The sequence below is a fragment of the Martes martes genome (genome assembly GCF_963455335.1).
Source record: "Martes martes genome assembly, chromosome: 11".
NCBI lineage: Eukaryota > Metazoa > Chordata > Mammalia > Carnivora > Mustelidae > Martes > Martes martes.
Window position 1 is genome coordinate 62,184,235 of NC_137899.1, and position 20,260 is coordinate 62,204,494.

The 20,260-nt window shown below is 43.0% G+C and overlaps 1 protein-coding gene across 1 annotated transcript in view; it reads right to left on the reverse strand.

Annotated features, from left to right (window-relative positions):
* Positions 1–20,260, reverse strand: part of SCRN1 (secernin 1) — a 61,326-nt gene that overhangs the window by 29,745 nt on the left and 11,321 nt on the right. The window contains exon 2 of the mRNA XM_080818312.1: positions 8,650–8,809. Within this exon, the coding sequence (XP_080674438.1) occupies positions 8,650–8,808 (159 nt within the window). The 5' untranslated portion in view covers position 8,809. The remainder of the gene's footprint in view (positions 1–8,649; positions 8,810–20,260) is intronic.

A 20,260-nucleotide genomic window follows, 5' to 3' on the forward strand; every position in this document is an offset into this window, starting at 1 on the left:
TCTTTGAGAATGGGCGGTGCAAAGGCCTGGGGATGGAAACAGGAAAAGGGGACACAGCAAAGGAAGGAAGGCCCCTGCTGAGCCATGCTTGCCTGAGGTGAGAGCTGGAGGCTCCTGGGGCCAAAGAGAGCCTGCAGGAAGACAGGCATGAAGTCTCTGCCCATGGCCTGGAGCTTTGCTCAGCTCTCTCTGATTCCAGAACAACCTGTGCTCTCCGACTGTATAGGAGAATCTTCAGAATTTAAAATTCAGATGCTCTCCCCTGCAAAACACATGTCCATCCCACAAACCACAAATAAAGCTGCCATCCGGACCAAGTCACTAACAATGTTACTGACTCTCATTAATGGGTAGTTTTCTATTCTTCCTACAAGTACTCTTATCCGGGAAGAAGAAGGAAGTGAACTACCAACAGCCTGCCCCAAACTCTGAAAGTTGTACCTGGGGATACTGAACTCATACAGAACTTCAGATGGAGGAAAATATAAATAAATTAAAATTCATTTTCCAAAAAAAAGGAAACAATGAAGACTTTAAACTTTAAAGGAAGGGGTAAAATGGAGATGAGGTTTATTATATAATAACAAGAGACTTTTTAAAAGCATTATGTGTCAAATCTGACTTGGCTATCAAGAATTCTGTCTCAGCTGAGAGTTGCTGGAGGGGCGGAGGATGGGGGATGGCGGATGGGCGAGATGGGTGATGGGCACTAAGGAGGGCACGTGTTGGGATGAGCACTGAGTATTGTATGGAAGTGATGACTCACTACATTCTATTCCTGAAACCAATGCTACACTGTATGTTAACTAACTTGAATTTAAATTAAAAGAATAAAAGAATTATGTCTCCACCAATTGCGATAGAATTATTCTCTGGGGCACCAAGTATCAATCATATCAACTTTAACTGAAATTCATTGTTTTCTCGAACAGTCTTCTAATGTTGGATCTCTTGTTTCTTAACTAGAAGAGTCACCCGTATAAGAACAGATACACATACCCATCCACAGGCATGGATACGTACACACACACGTACACACACCATGCACTCACAGTACATCATAATCCAGGAAATTATCCACCAGCTTCCTCAACACTCCTATCTATAGGAAGGAGCAGGGCTTGAGGAAGAGTCGAGACGAGTTCTGTGATGCACAGGGGTACAGCATCCTCAGAGAGGACAAAGGGCCTTTCACAAATGGATACACATTTATCTATCCTACTCCTCATCCAAGAGTGATTTTGTTAAAAACAAATAACCAAACAAAGACAAAAAACTCAGAAGCCACAAGAGAAAAACTAAAGAACATAAAATAAAATGCAGCAATCTTCCAACTGTGCAGCAAAACGAAACTGGGGAGTGTAATTTTAGAAACTAAGGAACTCTGTTAAGGGACCCGATTTCTCCTTCTTCAACCTTCAAGCAAAGAGAACTTGCTGTGGAATGGAGGATCGACGGACAGAAGGAGGGAAGAGGAAGGGGTGGGTGAGTGGATGACGTGGAAGGGAAGACTGCCTGCAAGGATGGGCCGGCTGGAAGGGGAGGCGGGTCAGCGGATGAGTAATCAGGATGACTTTTAGCAGAGTTATTCCCAGAAAATGAATTCCTGGAACCTCAGAACTCAAGTATGAGGTTTCTAGGGAAACTGCAGAATATGTAAGCTTGAAATGTCGTGAAATGGCTAAGAAATAGTGAGGTTTTATGGGAACTTTTCACTCTTCATAGTTTAGAAAAATAATTTCCATATGCTAAGGAGAGCTTTTGTGAAAGTTACATGATAAGCCTAGCTATGGAAAAGAACCCATCATTCTGCACTTGGGAAAGTTACAGGTGTAACTGTAAGGGGACTAAAGGAGTAAGAGTAAATTTGAAAAGCAAATTTAGAACCATATGCTGTAGACAGGAGTTTGGGATCTGAGACCTGGGGTCACAGAATCTCTCAACCCTAGTCAATTCTTTAAAAAAAAAAAAAAAAAAAAGAAAAGAAAAAGAAAGAGAAAAAGAAAAAGAACTCTTCACAATGTTCTCCTTAGAGTTTACAAAATACTTTTAAATGTTGGTTCCCATGTGCTTCACAAAAAACTCTATAAGGCAGACACAGTGGGTTTTATGATCCCTATCTGGCAATTGCGTAAACTGAGTCTCAAAGAGACTCAAAGACCCAAGATACAGGAAATGCAGAAGGCAAGACAGGAAGCGAGGACCCCTGCATCTGGGGCCAGAATCTTTCCACTGGTTTCAGGCAACTATAAATTTCCACTGATTTATAATGGCAGAACATGCATAAATTAGTACATGTTCATAGAAGGAGGGCAGGCTGGGGCACCTGGGTGGCTCAGTCAGTTAAGCATCTGACTCTTGGTTTTGGCTCAGGTCATGATCTCATGGGTCATCAGATGGAGCCCCAAGTCAGGGTCCACACTCAGCGGGAAGTCTGCTTGAAGATTCTCCCCCTCTATCTCTACCCCCACTCACACTCTCGTTCTTTCTCTCTAAAATAAATGAAAAGATCTTACAAAAAAAAAAGAAGAAGAAGGAGGAGGAGGAGGAGGAGGAGGAGGGCAAGCCAGAGGGAGGTGGGAATATTGGTATTCGGGCCTTGAAAGATACCTGAGTCTACCAAGCAGATGAGAAGAGGGGAGAAGAAGGACCTTCTTAGCAAAGGACAGAATGAGTAAAAGCACAGAGAAATACAAAAGTGTGTTATTTGTTCAAGAAATGATGAGCTCCAGGGGAGCCTGGGTGGCTCAGTGGGTTAAAGCCTCTGCCCTCAGCTCAGGTCGTGATCCCAAGGTCCTGGGATCAAGCCCCGCATCGGGCTCTCTGCTTGGCAGGGAGCCTGCCTCTCCTCTCTCTCTGCCTGTCTCTCTGCCTACTTGTGATCTCTGTCTGTCAAATAAATAAACAAAATCTTAAAAAAATTTTTTTTATTAAAAAAAAAAAAGAAGAAGAAGAAGAAATGATGAGCTCCAGTGTGGCTGGAGCCTACGGTACAAGCTGGAACAGAAAAGCTAAGAATGAGGATAGAAAAGTAAGCCGGAAACTGTACAACTCTTACGGAGGGCAATTAGCACAAGAACTTTCTTGGAAGTGAATCTAGCGACTATACATGCACGTGGGCGGGATGACTCATGTTCAAGGTTCTTCGTGGCTGACTTTCTGGACTAGCAAACAGTCCCAGTGTCTACCAACAGGGACTGACTGAAAAGTTATGGGATAGCTCCACAATGGATTACTATGCATCTGTAAAAAATAAATAAATAAATAAATAAGAAGAACAATCTCTGTGTACAGATGTAGAAAAATCTTTAGAAAATATTATTAAACAAAAAAAGCTATAGACATTTTTTGTGAGTTTGGAATTTTATACTTAAAAAATCAAGTTTCACAAGACAAAACCAGAGAGGGAGATGAACCATTAAGACACTCTTAATCTCAGGAAACAAATTGAGGGTTGCTGGGGTGTGGGGTGGGAGGGATGGGGTGGCTGGGTGATGGACATTGGGGAGAGTATGTGCTATGGTGAGCACTGTGAATTGTGTATGACTGATGAATCACAGACCCATACCCCTAAAACAAATAATATGTTATATGTTAATAAAATTTTTTTAAATCAAGTTTCAGAATAATATATATTATGTGTACCTTCATGAAAAAAGTAAGAAAATTAGGCTAAATATTCATATTTGCTTGCATTTGCATAAGATACTAGAAGGATGTGCAAGAAATTAATAAGAAGGGTTATATGGGATGGGAATCAGAATGACTGGTAATAAGGGGCAGTAAGACTGCTCACGGTTAACCTTTTTAATATCACTTAATCTTTGAACCATATGAACATGTTACCTATTCAAAATGTTAAATTACATTAAAAAGTAACTTTACTTTTTATGAAATATTCCAAATGAGTTAAAAACTATGTCCATACAAAGACTTGCATACAGGAGGGAAGAAGGGCTAAAAAACAAAACAAGACAAAACAACAAACCAAAAAAAAAAAAGGCAAAAAAAACCCAAAAACCTGCACACAAATGTTTATAACAACTTTGTTCATAATTGCCAAATCTTGGAAGCAATCAAAATGTCCTTTAATAGGTGAACAGAAAACTAGACCATGGTTCATCCAGACCATGGGATATTTTTCAGCACTAAAAAGAAATGCACGACCAACCCAGAAAAGGCCTGGATGAACTCTGAAAACATAACTACTAAGTGAAAGAATCCAGTCAGAAAGGGCTACACACCAGGATTCCAACTACGTGACATTCTGGAAAAGGCAAAAAACTCTAGAGACAGTGCCAAGATGAGTGGTTGCCAGGGGTCAGGAAGAAATAAATGAAGAGGAGGAGCACAGAGGATTTTTTAGGGCAGAGGAAGTACTGCACATGATGCTATAATGGTGGATAGGTGTCATTACATACATCTGACAAAACCCACTAAAATACACAACACCAAAAGCGAACCACAATGTAAATGATGGACCTCGGTTAATAACAAATGTACCAATGTTGGCTCATGGATTATAACAAATGTACCACACTAACGTAACATGTTAATAACAGGGTAAGCTGAGGGAGGCCCCAGCATGAAGGGTTATATGGGAACTCTCTGTACTTTCTGTTCATTTTTCTGTAAACATAAAACTGCGCTTAAAAAAAAGTGAAGCCTATAATTTTATTTTATTTTTTTTAATTTATTTATTTGTTAGAGAGAGAGTGAGCGAGCACAGGCAGACAGAGTGGTAGGCAGAGGCAGAGGGAGAAGCAGGCTCCCCGCCGAGCAAGGAGCCCGATGTGGGACTCGATCCCAGGACGCTGGGATCATGACCTGAGCTGAAGGCAGCCGCCCAACCAACTGAGCCACCCAGGCGTCCCAAGCCTACCAATTTTAAAAAAGAGAAAGGGAAAGGGAGCCCAGTGCCAGCCAGGAAGAGTTCTGAATGGCATACAAACCAGCCCAGACTCTGATCCTGTAAACACAACCGTTTTTAAACAAGGCAGTGACGGAGTTGTGCTCTGAAAATCCTGGTGACCCCACAGGCTGAAGGATCTATGAAAAGGAGAGCCAGGGATCACTAAGCAGATGACAGCGGAAGGGAGATGGGGGTGTGTCTGAATGAGCAGGGATTCTGGGGAGGAGATGTGAACACAGGACCGGAAGCAATAGGACTTGGCGGCAGCCGTCCCCAAGCATCTAGGGATGCATGGGAAAATGAGGGTCAGAGTTTCCCTCTGGTCTCTAGATTAAACTATGTGGCAGACGATGGTGCTGACAGAGGAAGAGGAACGAGATGGGGAAAATGAATTTGGTTTCTGACCTGTGATGTTATTTTATTATCTGCAGAATACGGATGTGGAAATGTACAGAGGCAGCTCCAAACACAGGTTGGCAGCTCAGAAAGGAGGTCAGGTTGTCTTGGAAACGAATTCTGGTATGGATCAAACTGCACTTGTTTATGCAAGGGGACGTCATTGAACTTCCAGCGTAGGTGAGTGATTACACACCACGTGTTAACAAGGGAAAGGAAGCTAGTCTACTTTCTAACCTGACTGTACCCGTGAAAGGAAAATACTGGGTTTTTCAGCCTATCCCTCCCAAAATTAAACACATTTTTCTAAAATATCTATTTCAGACATATTTATAAATGGCTTTTGTGTGATCCTGTGGTTATTATGGCTACTAATAAGTGACCCCAAGATTTAGTGGTATAAAACCACCATTTATTATCTCATGAATTCAAAGGGGCAGGAGTTTGGACAGGGTGCCACAGGGACGGCATGTCTCCACTCCACAGTGTTCGAGGCCTGGAATCGTCTGAAGGGCCATTCACTCAAACATCTGGCGGTTGGCTGTGGGTTGACACTGGCTGTTGGCTGAGGGACTTCAGTTCCTCTCCATGTGGGCCTCTCCCTGTGTTCTTCCTACGTGGGCTGGTTTGGGCTCCCTTCACCGCAGCTCCTGGATGCTTAGGGCCAAACCCCAAGATTGAGAGACTCCATGCCCAGTTCTTCTATGGCTCAGCCCTGGAGGTCACATGGCATCACTTCCACCAGGCTATGCTGATCAGAGCAAACGTAAGCCCTCACCAAGGTTCATGACCCTCACCAAGGTTCACGACCCTCACCTCCCCACCAAGGCATGTTCATCATACTGTATGAAGTGCATGTAGGATGGGATTTGGTGCAGCTATCTTTGGGAAATTAAATCTGCCCACGGGAAAATCAAAGTGTTATTTCAGTTGGTATGACTCTTTAAGAAAAAGGAACATTGAGGGAAGACAGACAGGGGAAGTCAAAATAACTCAGACCTGCAAACTTCATCTACGCCCAGTGCACTTGGCTCCAGGAAGGGAGAAACATTCAAATCCAAGCAACATGGACATGGAAACATGAATGAATGAATACCCATTTAAAAACTAGTGTGATTGGGCACATGGGTGGCTCAGTTGGATAGACATCTGCCTTCGACTCAGGTAATGATCCCAGGGTCCTGGGATTAAGCCCCGCATTGGGCTCTCTGCTCAGTGGGGAGTCTGCTTCTCCCTCTCCCTCTGCCTGCCGCTCCCCATGCTTGTGCTCACTCGCTCTCTCTCTCTCAAATAAATAAATAAATAAAATCTTAAAAAAATATATTTAGGCATTGCAACATTTAATAAATAAAATAAAATAAAACCTAGCACGATCGCCAGAAAACCTAGCACTCTTCTCTGCCTGTACAAAAGAAAAGTCCGGAAGTTTAGTGGCTTGGACCTGTTAGTGGCACAGCACAAGAGGAGAGCAGTTCTGAGAAAGTCCTGTGAGAGACAGGCTGTCACTGCCCCAACTGCACACAATCCATACCCCAAGTCATGCTCCGTGCTGCCAGCCACGTCCCCGCCTCTGCTCCATCCACCTAACACAGCCACTCCTTACAGAGTTCTATTGCTCTCTGGTGCTGCCTAGTTGCCTTTAAAGGTTTGAAACAGTTAAAGATTCAGATAGGAAAATAAAACACACATTGATGAATACCCTTTTAAAACTTAGCACAATTTCCAGAAAAAAATCAGTTTATCTTGAAAGCATAGAACACCAATGAGTAGAGGTTTATGTTGGTGGAAAGAGCTCATTAATTTACCTGTCCCCAGTTTTTTTCTCTACATTCTTCATCCTTTAACAAACAACAACCATTGAAACACACACACACAAATGAATACGCCATAACCAAGAAGTTTATTCTACGAATGCAAAGATAGTTCAATTTATCAGATAAACTGAAAGAAAAAAAATCCAGTGATTATCTCCGTATCACTGGGGGGGTGGGGGGGATCCTTCAACAAAACTTAACACCTATGCTTGAGGGTTTTTTTAACCACTAAAAATAAAAATTGATGTATACTTGTTAACACGATAAAACTATGTAAAGCTCAGTCCTAAAGCCAATGTCTGAGTGACCAGAGAATCACTAGAGGTTGCCCCACTCAGGTCAGGAACAAGACAAAGAAAACCACTATCGCCACTAAATATTAACACTGAATCCAAGCTATCAGCCAATCAGACAAGAAACCAGACATGTAAGAACAGTCAGACTGCCTCTGTTTGTAGGCATTGATAACAATAAACCTGGAAAACCCAAGAGAATCAATGATAAAAGCTGACACAATCAATGAAAGAATTTAGTAAAGTAGCAGACTTTAAAACTGACATCAGGCATGGTGAAAGTTTGACAGTACACTCTGGGAATACGGAGAAACAGGCATTGTTCCATCACTAGCAAAAATGCAGAAGGACACCACCTGTGTGAGCAAGTCAGATAAAGTCCAAAAAAATTACACACTTACTTACTTTGTGACCCAACAATCCCACTTGAGGTACCTATCCCAGAGAAGGACTGACAAAGACTGATTTTTGAGCACTCAAAATAGGAACTGATGGACAATCTTCTACCATGATACAATACATACACCAAGACCAGATACTGTGACCGATACACTGGGCTATCAGCCCCTCCAAAATCCAACAAAATATCTGCAACAACAAAAGACTGGAAAAACCACCCAGATGTCCAGCAACCTGGGACTAAACCATGATACATCCATAGAATGGAATGCTCTGTATAGCTCTAAGTGAGGAATGAGGACTAGGACCTCTGTTTACCATATGGGGTGATCTCTAAGATATGTTTTAAGGTGAAAAAAGGCGAAAAGTGGAGAAAAGCGTACACAGCATGCTACCATTCATCCAAGAAAGAAAAACATATGGGATAAAGGGGTGTGTGTGTGTGTGTGTGTGTGTGTAGTTTCTTACATACGCAGGTAATTTTTTAAATGGAAGGACAAACCAAAAAAACTTTCAAGAAAAAGGAAAAAAGTAAGTAGAGTAAATGAGACAAACAAAGATACCAGACTTCTATGAATACACCTTATTTTATACATTTGACTTTGGAACCATGTAAATATTTTACTTACTTATAAAAGAAGGGCTATAGCCACGAATGTAGTATTAGTTCCCGTGTGATCCTGTTTTTAAGGCCACAAACTAACTTGCGTGGGATCAGGAATCAACAGAACCGACATGGCAGCTCTGACCAGTGAGCCGAGTTAAGGAAAGGTGCGCTGAGCCAAGCCAGAGGAAGGGAATGAGCGCCTATGAGAGACTGCAACACGGTACTTACCTCAACCTTGCTCCCAGGTTCATGATCAGCAGCTGAGAAATACATAACCTCCTGTACTTCATCCCTGGGCCGAGCTGAATTTTTCCCAAACACCACCAGCCCGTCCTTAGCACGTGGTGGGAAGGCCACAAAACAGTAACTCGGAGGAGCGACAGCCATCCTGCAAGGAGAGAGAGAATGCCAGGGATGGCCTGGAAGCAGCTGTGACGTAGAACATTCCAGGAGTGAGTTCTTCAAACACATTGCACCAGCAAAAGTAGTTTTCACATTGAACTGTGTGCAGCTCGCTCATTAAGGGATCCCAGCTGGCACATGAAGTTGGGCGCCTGCAGTAGAATTAACACAGCCACCGAGACCAGATAGTGTTTAGTACTCCATGGGATTAAACAAGCTCAGATTTGCAACAAGCTGCAGTCAGGGACAGCCAAAAGCGCAACGACGTAAGAGAAAGGAAAGGAGGTTATTGTTCCCCGCAGAAAACACAAACAGACTGCAATCTGTCACAGTAATGGAAAAATAAATAACTACACTTGTAACATTGCCCAGGGCAAGTGTCTTGGATCTAGAGTTGTGTGGCTTGCACCTAATGGATTTTGGGGTTGTGATGAGGAAATGGATCTAGAGAGAAAATGACAGATACTCCCCCTATTTTATATATTTTTACTCCACCTCAACGACACGACGCTCAGAGATCTCTTGGTTCTCCTCCAACCTCTCCAGTGCTGCTGGGCTGGCTCGTTCTCTTCAACCTGGCCAATGAGCTTCCTCACTGCTTTATTGCTCTTTCCTCATTTCATGCTCCTTTCTCTCTGGGAAAGCTCATCCATGCCCATTGGTCACTCATGTGCCCGGGACCTCCACAGTCAATCCCAATCCAGTTCTTGCCTTGAGCTCCAGACCCAGAAACACAAATGCCTTCCTGATACCCAAAGCTGATTTCTTCTTCTTCCCAAACATCCGAAACTCAAAAAGTATCCTTATCATCTGCTTCTCTTATTACCTAGCATATCACCAAATTCCACCTATAGACTTGATCTTCTAAATCCCTTTGGAAACTCGCCACTTCTCCCCATCTCCTCTACCACCACTCTGCACCAGCCTGCCATGTCTAGTCTGGATCCCCATAATAGTCTCTTAAGGGGTTACTGCATAACCTCTATTATTCCTCCTCTAAAACACTGGCACAAGGCAGCCAAAGTGATCTTTTTAAAAGAAAGTTTTGACCATGTCAGTCTTGTCACTATGCTTAAAATCCTTCAGAGGTTTCCCACAGTTCTTAAAATAAAGACCAAAATCTGATCAAGCTTGTGCCTCCTCCCCAGCCTCACCTCCTGCCACTCACCCTTCTGCTCTCTCAACTCCAGCACCGAGCCCTTTTTCCAGCCCCTCTGATCCTCCTAGGGCCTTTGCACATGCTTCACTCCTCTCTCTGAGCACTCCCTTTGTTCCCTATACCAAAACCATTTTTTCTAGTTAACTTCCACGCCCTCATGTACCAGCTCAAATGTCAGTGGAATTTACGTCACTGTACCATATGCGTTCATAGAATTCCACCTTTTTCGTTTATAGCAAATCTTAATCTGAAATACTTATGTAATTATTTTATTACCAACAATCAATACTTGGCCTTTACCCCCAAAGTCTAAGTTATATGAAGTGGGGGACCACGTCTCTTTCTACACCACTCTAAACCCAGCTGTACGCAAGGTCTTCTGCAGGGCAAATTTTCAAAAAATAATAAGCAAGTGCTCTTTTCTTCTTTCTTAAAACTGAACCCAACCATGCCTCTGTATCCGGCTAGAATGCCCTCCCCTTAGTCTGTGCATATCCTTCAGGGTCTGATTCAAAATCCCTTTCTTTCAGGACGCCTTCTATAAAGGACTCTGTCATTTTCTCAGCATCCATATGCCCTAAAGCATCCAATTTGTTCTGGCATGATATGCATTTATTGCTAGTACATGTACTGCTTCAAATGTTACAAGTAAAGATCCCTGAGGGCAGGGCCCAGACCACCCAACTACGCAGCCCCTTTCTCAACCTCCTATTATGGGCACTCAACAAACATCATCTATTAAACTATCATATTTGTGTCACCCATTATCTGACTTAGGTGTGTTTTATTTTACGATCCCCAAATATGAGTCAGAAGGAAAGCAAAGTGCTCAGCAAAGTCCCTTGGGATTCAAAACTCAGCCGCACCACCCCCTACTGTGTGACCTGGAGCAAGTCACTTCACCTCTCTGGGCCTAGGATTTCTCTTCTGCAAATGTCTGGCCCCAGCCCATAAATTTATCATCAGATGACATGATGCTTGAGAACAGATTTGGCAAACTGTGGAGGCTGCATGACTGTAAGATATTTTATTTGGGTTTTGATTGTTCAAACAGAGCAGCATCTCAACATGTCTACAGGGCAGGCCAACCAAAACCATCTCACTCATACCTGGAGCAGCTATCGAGTCACAGAGTCAGTCACTTTCTGAGTTTGGAACCTTCTTTGTGAGAGACCCTATTGCTATGTCTGTGTCCAGGTTGTTTCACGTTAGTCTGTCCCTGTATACACACACACACACACATACACACACACACACACACATTGTGCAGGGCAGGCCCCTCTGAGGGTACTGAGAAGCATGGGAGCTCAGAGCTCTGAAAATCATTCCCCTCCTAGTGCAGAAAAATCTCCCCTGCCCCTTTGTGAGAAAGAAAAGGCAGGAAGATAAAGAAACTCCAGTTCCTTCTCCCTTTATCCTTTCCTAGTTCAACAAAAACGTCATTATCTTCAGACTTGAAGGGTAGGCAGCAATCCACCAAGGCTTTGTATGTGTAAGAAAGACCTAGAATAATTATCAGATAAAATGCATTAATAGTGCTGAGGGTGGGAAGAATTGCTGGCTGAGCCAGATAAAGTGAAAACCCAGATGAGAAGGTGGAGAAAGGGTACATTCACCTGTGTTTGTCTGCCTCCCACGCATGATAGGACCTCCCTTCCTTCTCCATCACTGGGTGGGTCATTTCAAAAGAGCTGGTGTCTCATCTATGAGCAGAACCTTACTTTACTTGGCCCTTAAAAATAGTAGCAATCCTTGGGGCGCCTGGGTGGCTCAGTGGGTTAAAGCTTCTGCCTTTGGCTCAGGTCATGATCTCGGGATCCTGGGATCGAGCCCCACATCGGGATCTCCGCTCGGTGGGGAGCCTGCTTCTCCCTCTCTCTCTGCCTGCCTCTCTGCCCACTTGTGATCTCTGTCTGTCAAATAAATAAATAAAATATTTAAAAAAAAGTAGTAGCAATCCACTCTGCATTTATGTGCTTTATCTGTAGAAAATAAATAAACTTACAGGGTTTTTGACAAGCACCTATTCTATTCTTCAGCCAGGACATCTGCTTGGTTAGCAAGTCATAGGAATCACGTGATCATGATCTGGATGTAGGCAACAGAAGCCCAGGGGTATGTGGGCCCAGAGAGGCTGGCTTTTCCACTACATCTGGTGAAAGACCAGGAATACCAGAAGGGAACAGAATTTTAATGTCTATTTTATTTTATTTTATTTTTTTAAGATTTTATTTCTCTATCTGACAAAGAAAGATCACAAGTAGGCAGAGAGGCAGGCGGAGAGAGAGGAAGGGAAGCAGGCTCCTCATTGAGCAGAGAGCCCAATGTGGGGCTCGATCCCAGGACCCTGAGATCATGACCTGAGCCGAAGGCAGAGGCCTTAACCACTGAGCCACCCAGGTGCCCCTGTCTATTTTTTTTTTAATGCTAAAGGAACCAGCAAACTGTGTAACACATCCAGCAGCAAACTAGCCAAGGACAATTGTGCATTTTTCCTGGATCACCATTCTAGACACTGCCTAGCCTCAGAGATGACTTAGCTGGATCCTTTTCCACTCTCTAGAGCAGTGACTCCCAAAGAACTTTCTACCTTGATGGAAATGTTCGAATGTTCAATCTCCACTGTCCAACATGGTGGCCATTAGCTCCATACAGCTATTAAACTACAGTTAGTGTAATGGAGGAACTAAATTTTTATTACAAACTTTAACTAGTTTAAACTTAAATAGCCACACCCAAGAAGCAGGACTGCTATAATATAATATGAACAGGGGCAGTTGGGTGGCTCAGTGGGTTAAAGCCTCTGCCTTCGGCTCAGGTCATGATCCCAGGGTCCTGGGATCGAGCCCTGCATAGGGCTCTCTGCTCAGCAGGGAGCCTGTTTCCTCCTCTCTCTCTCTCTGCCTGCCTCTCTGCCTATTTGTGATCTCTGTCTGTCAAATAAATAAATAAAATCTTTAAAAATATATATATATAATATGAACAGTGGTAGCCTGACTATTTAATTCTTTCTGATTTTTTCATATTTTCCTTTAATTTCCAATTTCTCTACAAGTATTTATACTTAACACAAACACAAAAATGATTTTTCAAAAATAAACCTAGTGGTTAGTACCAATCCGGGAATTTTATTTTATTATTTTTTCAAAGATATGTTTATTTATTTGGCAGAGAGAAATAGGATGGGCAGAGTGAGAGGGAGAGACAGAATCCTCAAACAGACTCCCCGGCTGACATCATGACCCAAGCCGAAATCAAGAGTCAGACACTCAACCAACTGAGCCAGTCAGGTCCCTGGAATTTTATTTTAAAGAAAACACTTTCACTCTACTTCTATGTCTTGATACATCTAAAGTTTCAAAACTGGCAAATTCTTAGGATTTACAGTTAGGATGCCATTTGTTATTGAGGTATAACTGACATACATCATATTAGCTTCAGGTGCACAACATAACGATTCAGTATTTGGATATGCGGCAAAATGATCACCACAGAAAGTCTAGTTAACATCTGTCACCACACTGGTCAAGGAATGTTTTTGCTTGTGATCAGAACTTTTCAGATCTACTCCCTCAGCAATTTCAAATATGCAATACAGTATTATTAACTATAGTCACCATGCGGTACCTGACATCCCCAGGACTTTTTTTTTTTATTTTTATTAACATATAATGTATTATTTGCCCCAGGGGTACAGGTCTGTGAGTCATCAGGCTTACACACTTCACAGCACTCACCAAAGCACATACCCTCCCCAATGTCCATAACCCAATCACCCTCTCCCTCCCCCCACTTATTTTGTAACTGGAAGTTTGTGCCTTTTGGCCAACTTCAGCCACGATGCCCATCCCCCAACTCCCAAGGATGAAATTTTTTATTCAGCATTATTTACAGTTATTCTCTGATACTTTCTTCTACTTTTTTCTACCACCTGCCTAATTCAGAGTTGTTCAAGGAGTACATAAATTTTCCTTCAAGGCCTCTTAGTAGCACTATCTTCTCTGTTAAGGTAAAAAGAAAAACAGGCCCTTCAGGAAGTTAATTCTCCCCTGACCCTGAGATGAAATGCTTCTGAAAGTGATTTAGGGAAACTGCTTTTTGTTTCTGTTATTGTCAAAATACTAGTTAACATACCAGATAGTTACACTACAAAAGAAAAAAAATCTGACAAGTTGACTCATCTATATAGTTTATAAAGCATACGTTTGGAAATCTTTGTTTATAAGATTTTTATACATTATTAAATTCTTCATGCATGACACAAGAAACTAAGACTTTTTTTCTCCTCTTCCTTCAGTAACCTGATATAGTATTATGATGTGATACTCTCCTCCACAAAGAAAAGTAAGCTAAAATTCAATGAACTCCCAATCGCACATGCTAAATAGAAACTCACTGCGTGAAAACGTGTTCATCGTTTATATTTAGCTTTGGAAAACACAGTCTGCCATTTGATAATGGACTTTTCTATCATAATACTCTCTACTTAAACCAGCATTAAAATGAGTAGACAGAACTCACTCAGAAGTAAAGCCATGATGGCTTTTTAAAAAACTTGCTTGTTTTAGAGTGCCTGGGTGGCTCAGTCAGTTAAGCATGTGCCTTCAGCTCAGGTCATGATCCAGGGGTCCTGGGCCCCAGCTCAGAGGGTGGGCCTGCTTCTCCCACTCCCTCTGCTCGTGCTCCCTCCTGCACTCTCTTTCTCTCTCTCTCTCAAATAAATAAAATGTTAAACAAAAACAAAAAAAAAACCTTGCTTGTTTTGAGATGCAATTCGTAAACCATTTTCTGAGTCATGGGGACCTGAGGAGGGGATGGGGAACAGCATTACAAACCAGGCCCGAATGGAACCTAAGTGTATTTAAAGCTATGTTTTCTAAACAGCATGTTGTGGCCCTTTTAAGGGTTATGAAATCAATTTAGTGGATAGGATCAGCGTTTTTTAAGTAGGCAAGCATTTTTTTTTAAGACTTTATTTATTTATTTGACAGACAGAGATCACAAATAGGCAGAGAGGCAGGCAGAGAGAGAGAGGGGGAAGCAGATGCCCCGCTGAGCAGAGATCCCAATGTGGGGCTCCATCCCAGGACCCTGAGATCATGACCTGAGCCAAAGGCAGAGGCTTAACCCACTGAGCCACCCAGGTGCCCCAGCAAGCATTTTTTTAATAAAATATATGCATCACACTTAATATGGGTAAGTGTTGTTACAAGAAACTTTAAGTCAGGGCACCTGGGTGGCTCAGGCATTGAGTGTATCTGCCTTCGGCTCAGGTCATGATCCCAGAGTCCTGGGATTGAGCCCCACATCAGGCTTCCTGCTCTGTGAGCCTGCTTCTCCCTCTCCCTCTGCCTGCTGCCCAACCCCCTACCGCTGTGTGCGCATGCACGCACACTCTCTCTGTCAAATAAATAAATAAAATCTTTAAAAAAAAGAGGAAAGAAACTTTAAGTTTGGGTATACATATATAAACATATAAGTGTGTGCAGGCACTGGGTTGAGATACAACATTTCTCTTACTGTGGGTCTCAAGCAAAAATCTTTAAAAGCAACAGCTTAAAGGGTAGGTCTACTGAATAAGACTTCTTTGTGATAAATACCAATTAGGATTCTTGCCAAGTTAGCGATAAACTAATAGTTCCCATTAATGAAACACTCTAATTCAACTCCCATCGACAGTTAAACTGACAGGCATTTCCTAAGATGTACTTGCTAAGAATATTTTAAAGTACATTCGTCTGTGACCTGTACTGTATATTTTCTCAAACTGGATTATTTTTCACTTTCTATGCTGTTGGAAGACTGGAGGCTGGGAGAAGGATGTAAGTGGCAATTATTAAAACATCAGGTAGCTGGTATTGTTTCTGTGGTGGAGAAAAGGAGTCAGATTATTCACCATCTGGAATGGTCAGGAAAAAAAAAAACCAGCTGGTACTTTCCTTCTCCCAGCCCCTGGCTCCAGCCACGTCTCTGTATAAGCTGCCTGGCTTCCCTTAGATGAGCCCTGTCCAAGAGAAATTTCTGGGATGTTCTGCATTTGTGCCGTCTAATACAGTGGCCACTAGCCAAATGCAGCTACTGAGCATTTCAAATACGGTTAGTGCACCAGGAGCTGAATTCTTAATTAATTGAAAATTAAATAGCCAACATTATACTAAGTGAAATAAGCCAGCCACGCAAAAATACTGTATAATTTCACTTGTAAGAGGCTCCTAGAAGAGTCACATTCACAGAGACAGAACATAGAAAGGTAGTTGCCAGGGACTGGGGAAGGCAGGGTGGGAATGGGGCATTGTTGTTTAATAGGGACAGAGTTTCAGCTCTGCAAGCCAAAAGAGTTCTGGAGGTTGGATGCACAACAATGCGAATATACTTAACACAACTAAACCGTGCACTTAAAAAGTGTCATGAAGATGGGAAATTTATGTTATGGGAATTTCACCGCACTTAAAAATTTTTTTAACTAAATAGCCCCATATGGCTAGAGGCAGCGGACCTGCAACCCCACAGCTTCAGGGATGTTGCTGACTGCTGTGGTGACGTCCCCCGGAGCTGGGTCTAACCACCTCTGTCCTCCTTATCAAGCTTCTTTGGGGAGTCACGGCTCCTCCTGGGAATGAGATGCTCAAGCATCCCTGGGGTTCCCGGCATAGGGGCTCATCTTCCCGCTCCGGCTGGGGACCGCAGGCGGGGTGCAGGCGTGCAGGGCTGGAGCACGGCACCCTTGTAACTAGGAGACCACCTACAGAATGTCTAGACAAGGAGGGAGGAAGCCACAAGTGAGAAAAGGTCTTTGTCCTCAAGCCAAGTGAGTTGTTGCTGCAGGGCACGAATGCTCTGCGCCCCAGCCAAGCCGAGGGCGCTTTTCTCCGCCTGACTGCCAAACTGCCCTTGCCCCCTTCTGTCTCAGAGCAGCCCCAGAGTGGCTGGCCCTCATCAGCCACCTTACCCAGTAAGAAGAAAGCCTTAAATTGCCTGAGAGGAAGCAAATGACTGTCTCTATAAGGAGAGGCTTATTAACTGTCACGCAAGGAACGGTGACAAAGTGCTTTTACTTGCACACAAAAACGAAACCCAAATGTCCAGGAAGCTTCCTTACTCTGCAAGCTCCCAGTCTGACCGAGCAGACTGGGTAAATGTAAATCCGGGTTCTGTGAATTACCAGCCTCCAGAAAAGCCAAGGAGATATTATTTTATTATATTATTTATTGATAAATTCATTTGATGACTGATATTTCTGCTGAAGTGAAAACAGGACAAAGGAGAGGCACTTATGAATTGGCTTTTCTGTTGTGGATCTACTGCTGGGATAGTAAAGAATAAATAAGATGTTTGGGAAAGGAATTATCGAACTAGAAATTGGATGTAAATGCTAACCGAAGCCGATGAAAGGTTCAGCAAGCTCTGCCTGGAAGAAAGACAGTGTTCTATTGAAAGTTCAAGATAGAGCATAAGGTTTTGGGAGCCCACAGCCAGGGAATTCCAGTTTCTAATACTCAATGCCTTGAACAAGGAGCTATTTCACAAGAGAAAGACCACACAGGGTACTAAGTAAGTAAGCAGTTTTGGAGTCAACCTAGGTTTGAATCTCAGACCCCTGTCACCTTTCTATGACAGGATAATAACGAGCCTCAGTGAGCTGAAAATGAGCTGAAACTTGCAAATTCCTATAAATTGCTCAGTCCCCATCCGGGACACAGTAAGGACTCGGTCCTTGTGAGGATGAGAAAAGGTCGTTGAGGAGGGCTGTTTCTTTATCAAGGTCTGATCTGTTCAGACTTCAGAAACTGGCTTTTTCCTTGACATATCTCAATGCTCTGTCACCTTTTGAAGATTTGGTTCATTGTCACTTGATGCCTTGGCCCTTTCTCTAATTTCAGAGCCAACACCTCCCTGTGACAGTTAACTGCCTTGGTCATTAGCCCAATCTTCAGCTGACGTACCTCCCAGCAGCATGTGGTGGGATGGGGGCGGCAGGTTGCACATTGGTTTGGTGTGGCCCAGGGTGCTGTCCTAGATAGCATTTTTTAAAAATCTGAACTAGCAGCTAACATTTTTAGTTCTAGAGTTTTTCACAGAAATTCGGATACTTGCCTTCTAAAAACTCAAAAGATCTGGCAACCCTGGGTCCACATTCCTGCATGCCATCAAGACTGGAGCTAAGCAGGGGCTCCTCCCCACAGTCCTCTCCACCCCCTGACTCTGAGGCCAAAGACAGTGCCTCCTAGCCTCCCCCTAGGGCTATTGCTTTTCTCGTTCTTTCTTTTTTCCATGTTGGGTCAGCTGTACTCATTTACCATGCCTACTTGGCCCTGAAGCCCCATGGGTACAGAGGCAAGAGAAGAAACACTTTAAGACAAACAGGCCCTTCCTTGCTCATATCCTGACTCTACCCACCAACTGCAAGAGACAGGCAGATTATGAACTCTCTGCTCCAGAGTTTCCACATGTGAAAATGGAACTAATCCTGTATACACAACATAGCACTTGCATTTATGTGAGAGCATATGGAAAGCACCAGGTCCTGTGGCTGTATACAGTGGGCGATTAATAAGCATTTACTTTCCTCCCTCTTACTCACTGGTGATGGTTTGCCACCATTACACCAATCCCTACTATGGCTCTTTCACCCTTTCTCACCAATGGTTTACACTAACAAATCAGACACACGGTCCAAAGTGTAACTAAAATGTGCATAAGGAATCGAACTGCAATGAGAGCATCCAGATCTTAATCGCCGGTTTACAGAGAATGCAGGTGACACCAGAGGGAAGCAATCCAGAAAGTCTAGACTGGGAGAAAGTATAGGACAAATCTGATTTCCTCAATAACGACAAAAAACCTGCAAGGGAAGAAGGAGTAAGAGACAAAGTTACTGAAGAGATCTATCAACTAATAGCACTGAATGGAATTTATTTGGGTCCTGATTTAAATAAACAGTACAAAAACTTTATAAGACAACTGAGGAAATGTGAAAACTGATTGAATATTTGATGATATTAAGGAATTCTTGTTTTAGATATTTGGACATTGTAGTTATATCTGAAAAAAGAGCACGTATCTTTTAGAGATACATGCTGGAATATTTCCATATGAAATGATACAACAAAAGTAATCCAGGGTGGGAAGAAACAGTGAAAGTTCAGATGAGACAAGTTTGGCTATGTAATAAAAATGGCTGAAGGTGAGTAATGGGTACACAGTGGTTTAATATACTGTTCTATACCATATATGCTTGTCATTTTCTACAATAAATAACTTTTTAAAGCAAAGCACACGAGGAGTGCCTGGGTGGGTCAGTTGGTTAAGAGCCCAACTTTTGATTTCGGCTCAGGTCATGATCTCAGGTCCTGAGATCAAGCACCCGTTGGGCTCTGCACTTAGTGGGGAGTCTGCTGGAGACTCTCTGCCCTCCCCCTGATCACGCACTCTCTCTCTTCCTCTAAAATTAAAAAATAAATCTTTAAAAAAATAAAATACAGCACAGCACATGATGAGATGTTCCAATTTCTTTTAAGGTTACAAACAGCCACCCACCTGGGTGGCTCAGTGGATTGAGCCTCTGCCTTCAGTTCAGGTCATGATCTCAGGGTCCTGGGATCAAGCCCTGCATCAGGCTCTCTGCTCAGCGGGGAACCTGCTTTCCCTCCCTCTCTGCCTGCCTCTCTGCCTATTTGTGATCTCTGTCTGTCAAATAAATAAATAAAATCTTTAAAAAAAAAAAAAAGGTTAGAAACAGCACTGGACTGATCAAATACAGGGAATATTTTCTTTTTTTAAAATATTTTATTTATTTATCTGACAGAGAGAGATCACAAGCAGGCAGAGAGAGAGAGAGAGGAGGAAGCAGGCTCCCCGCTGAGCAGAGAGCCCGATCCCAGGACCCCGGGATCATGACCTAAGCTGCAGGCAGAGGCTTTAACCCACTGAGCCACCCAGGCGCCCCGGGAATATTTTCTTAGAGTTATTATTTGTAACTTGTCTGGGACTCGGATAACCTCTCTGAGAAAGGATTATCAGGGTAAGGGATGGAGAGGGATCTTAGTTTGGCTTGGTGTATTCGTGCAATGGGGGAAAAGGTGAGCCCGTGGTTCCCACCACCCTGCTGTATCTCTTTCCCTCAAGTTTCAAGATGTCTGCCTCTGCTTTTCAGACTGTAATTCCCATGAAGGCAAGAACTCTTACATAAGCCCTTATTTCCCTGGCATCTAGCACACAAGCTGGCACATAATAAGACCTCGAAAAATGTTTGTTGAATAAAGGAAGGGACATAGCTAT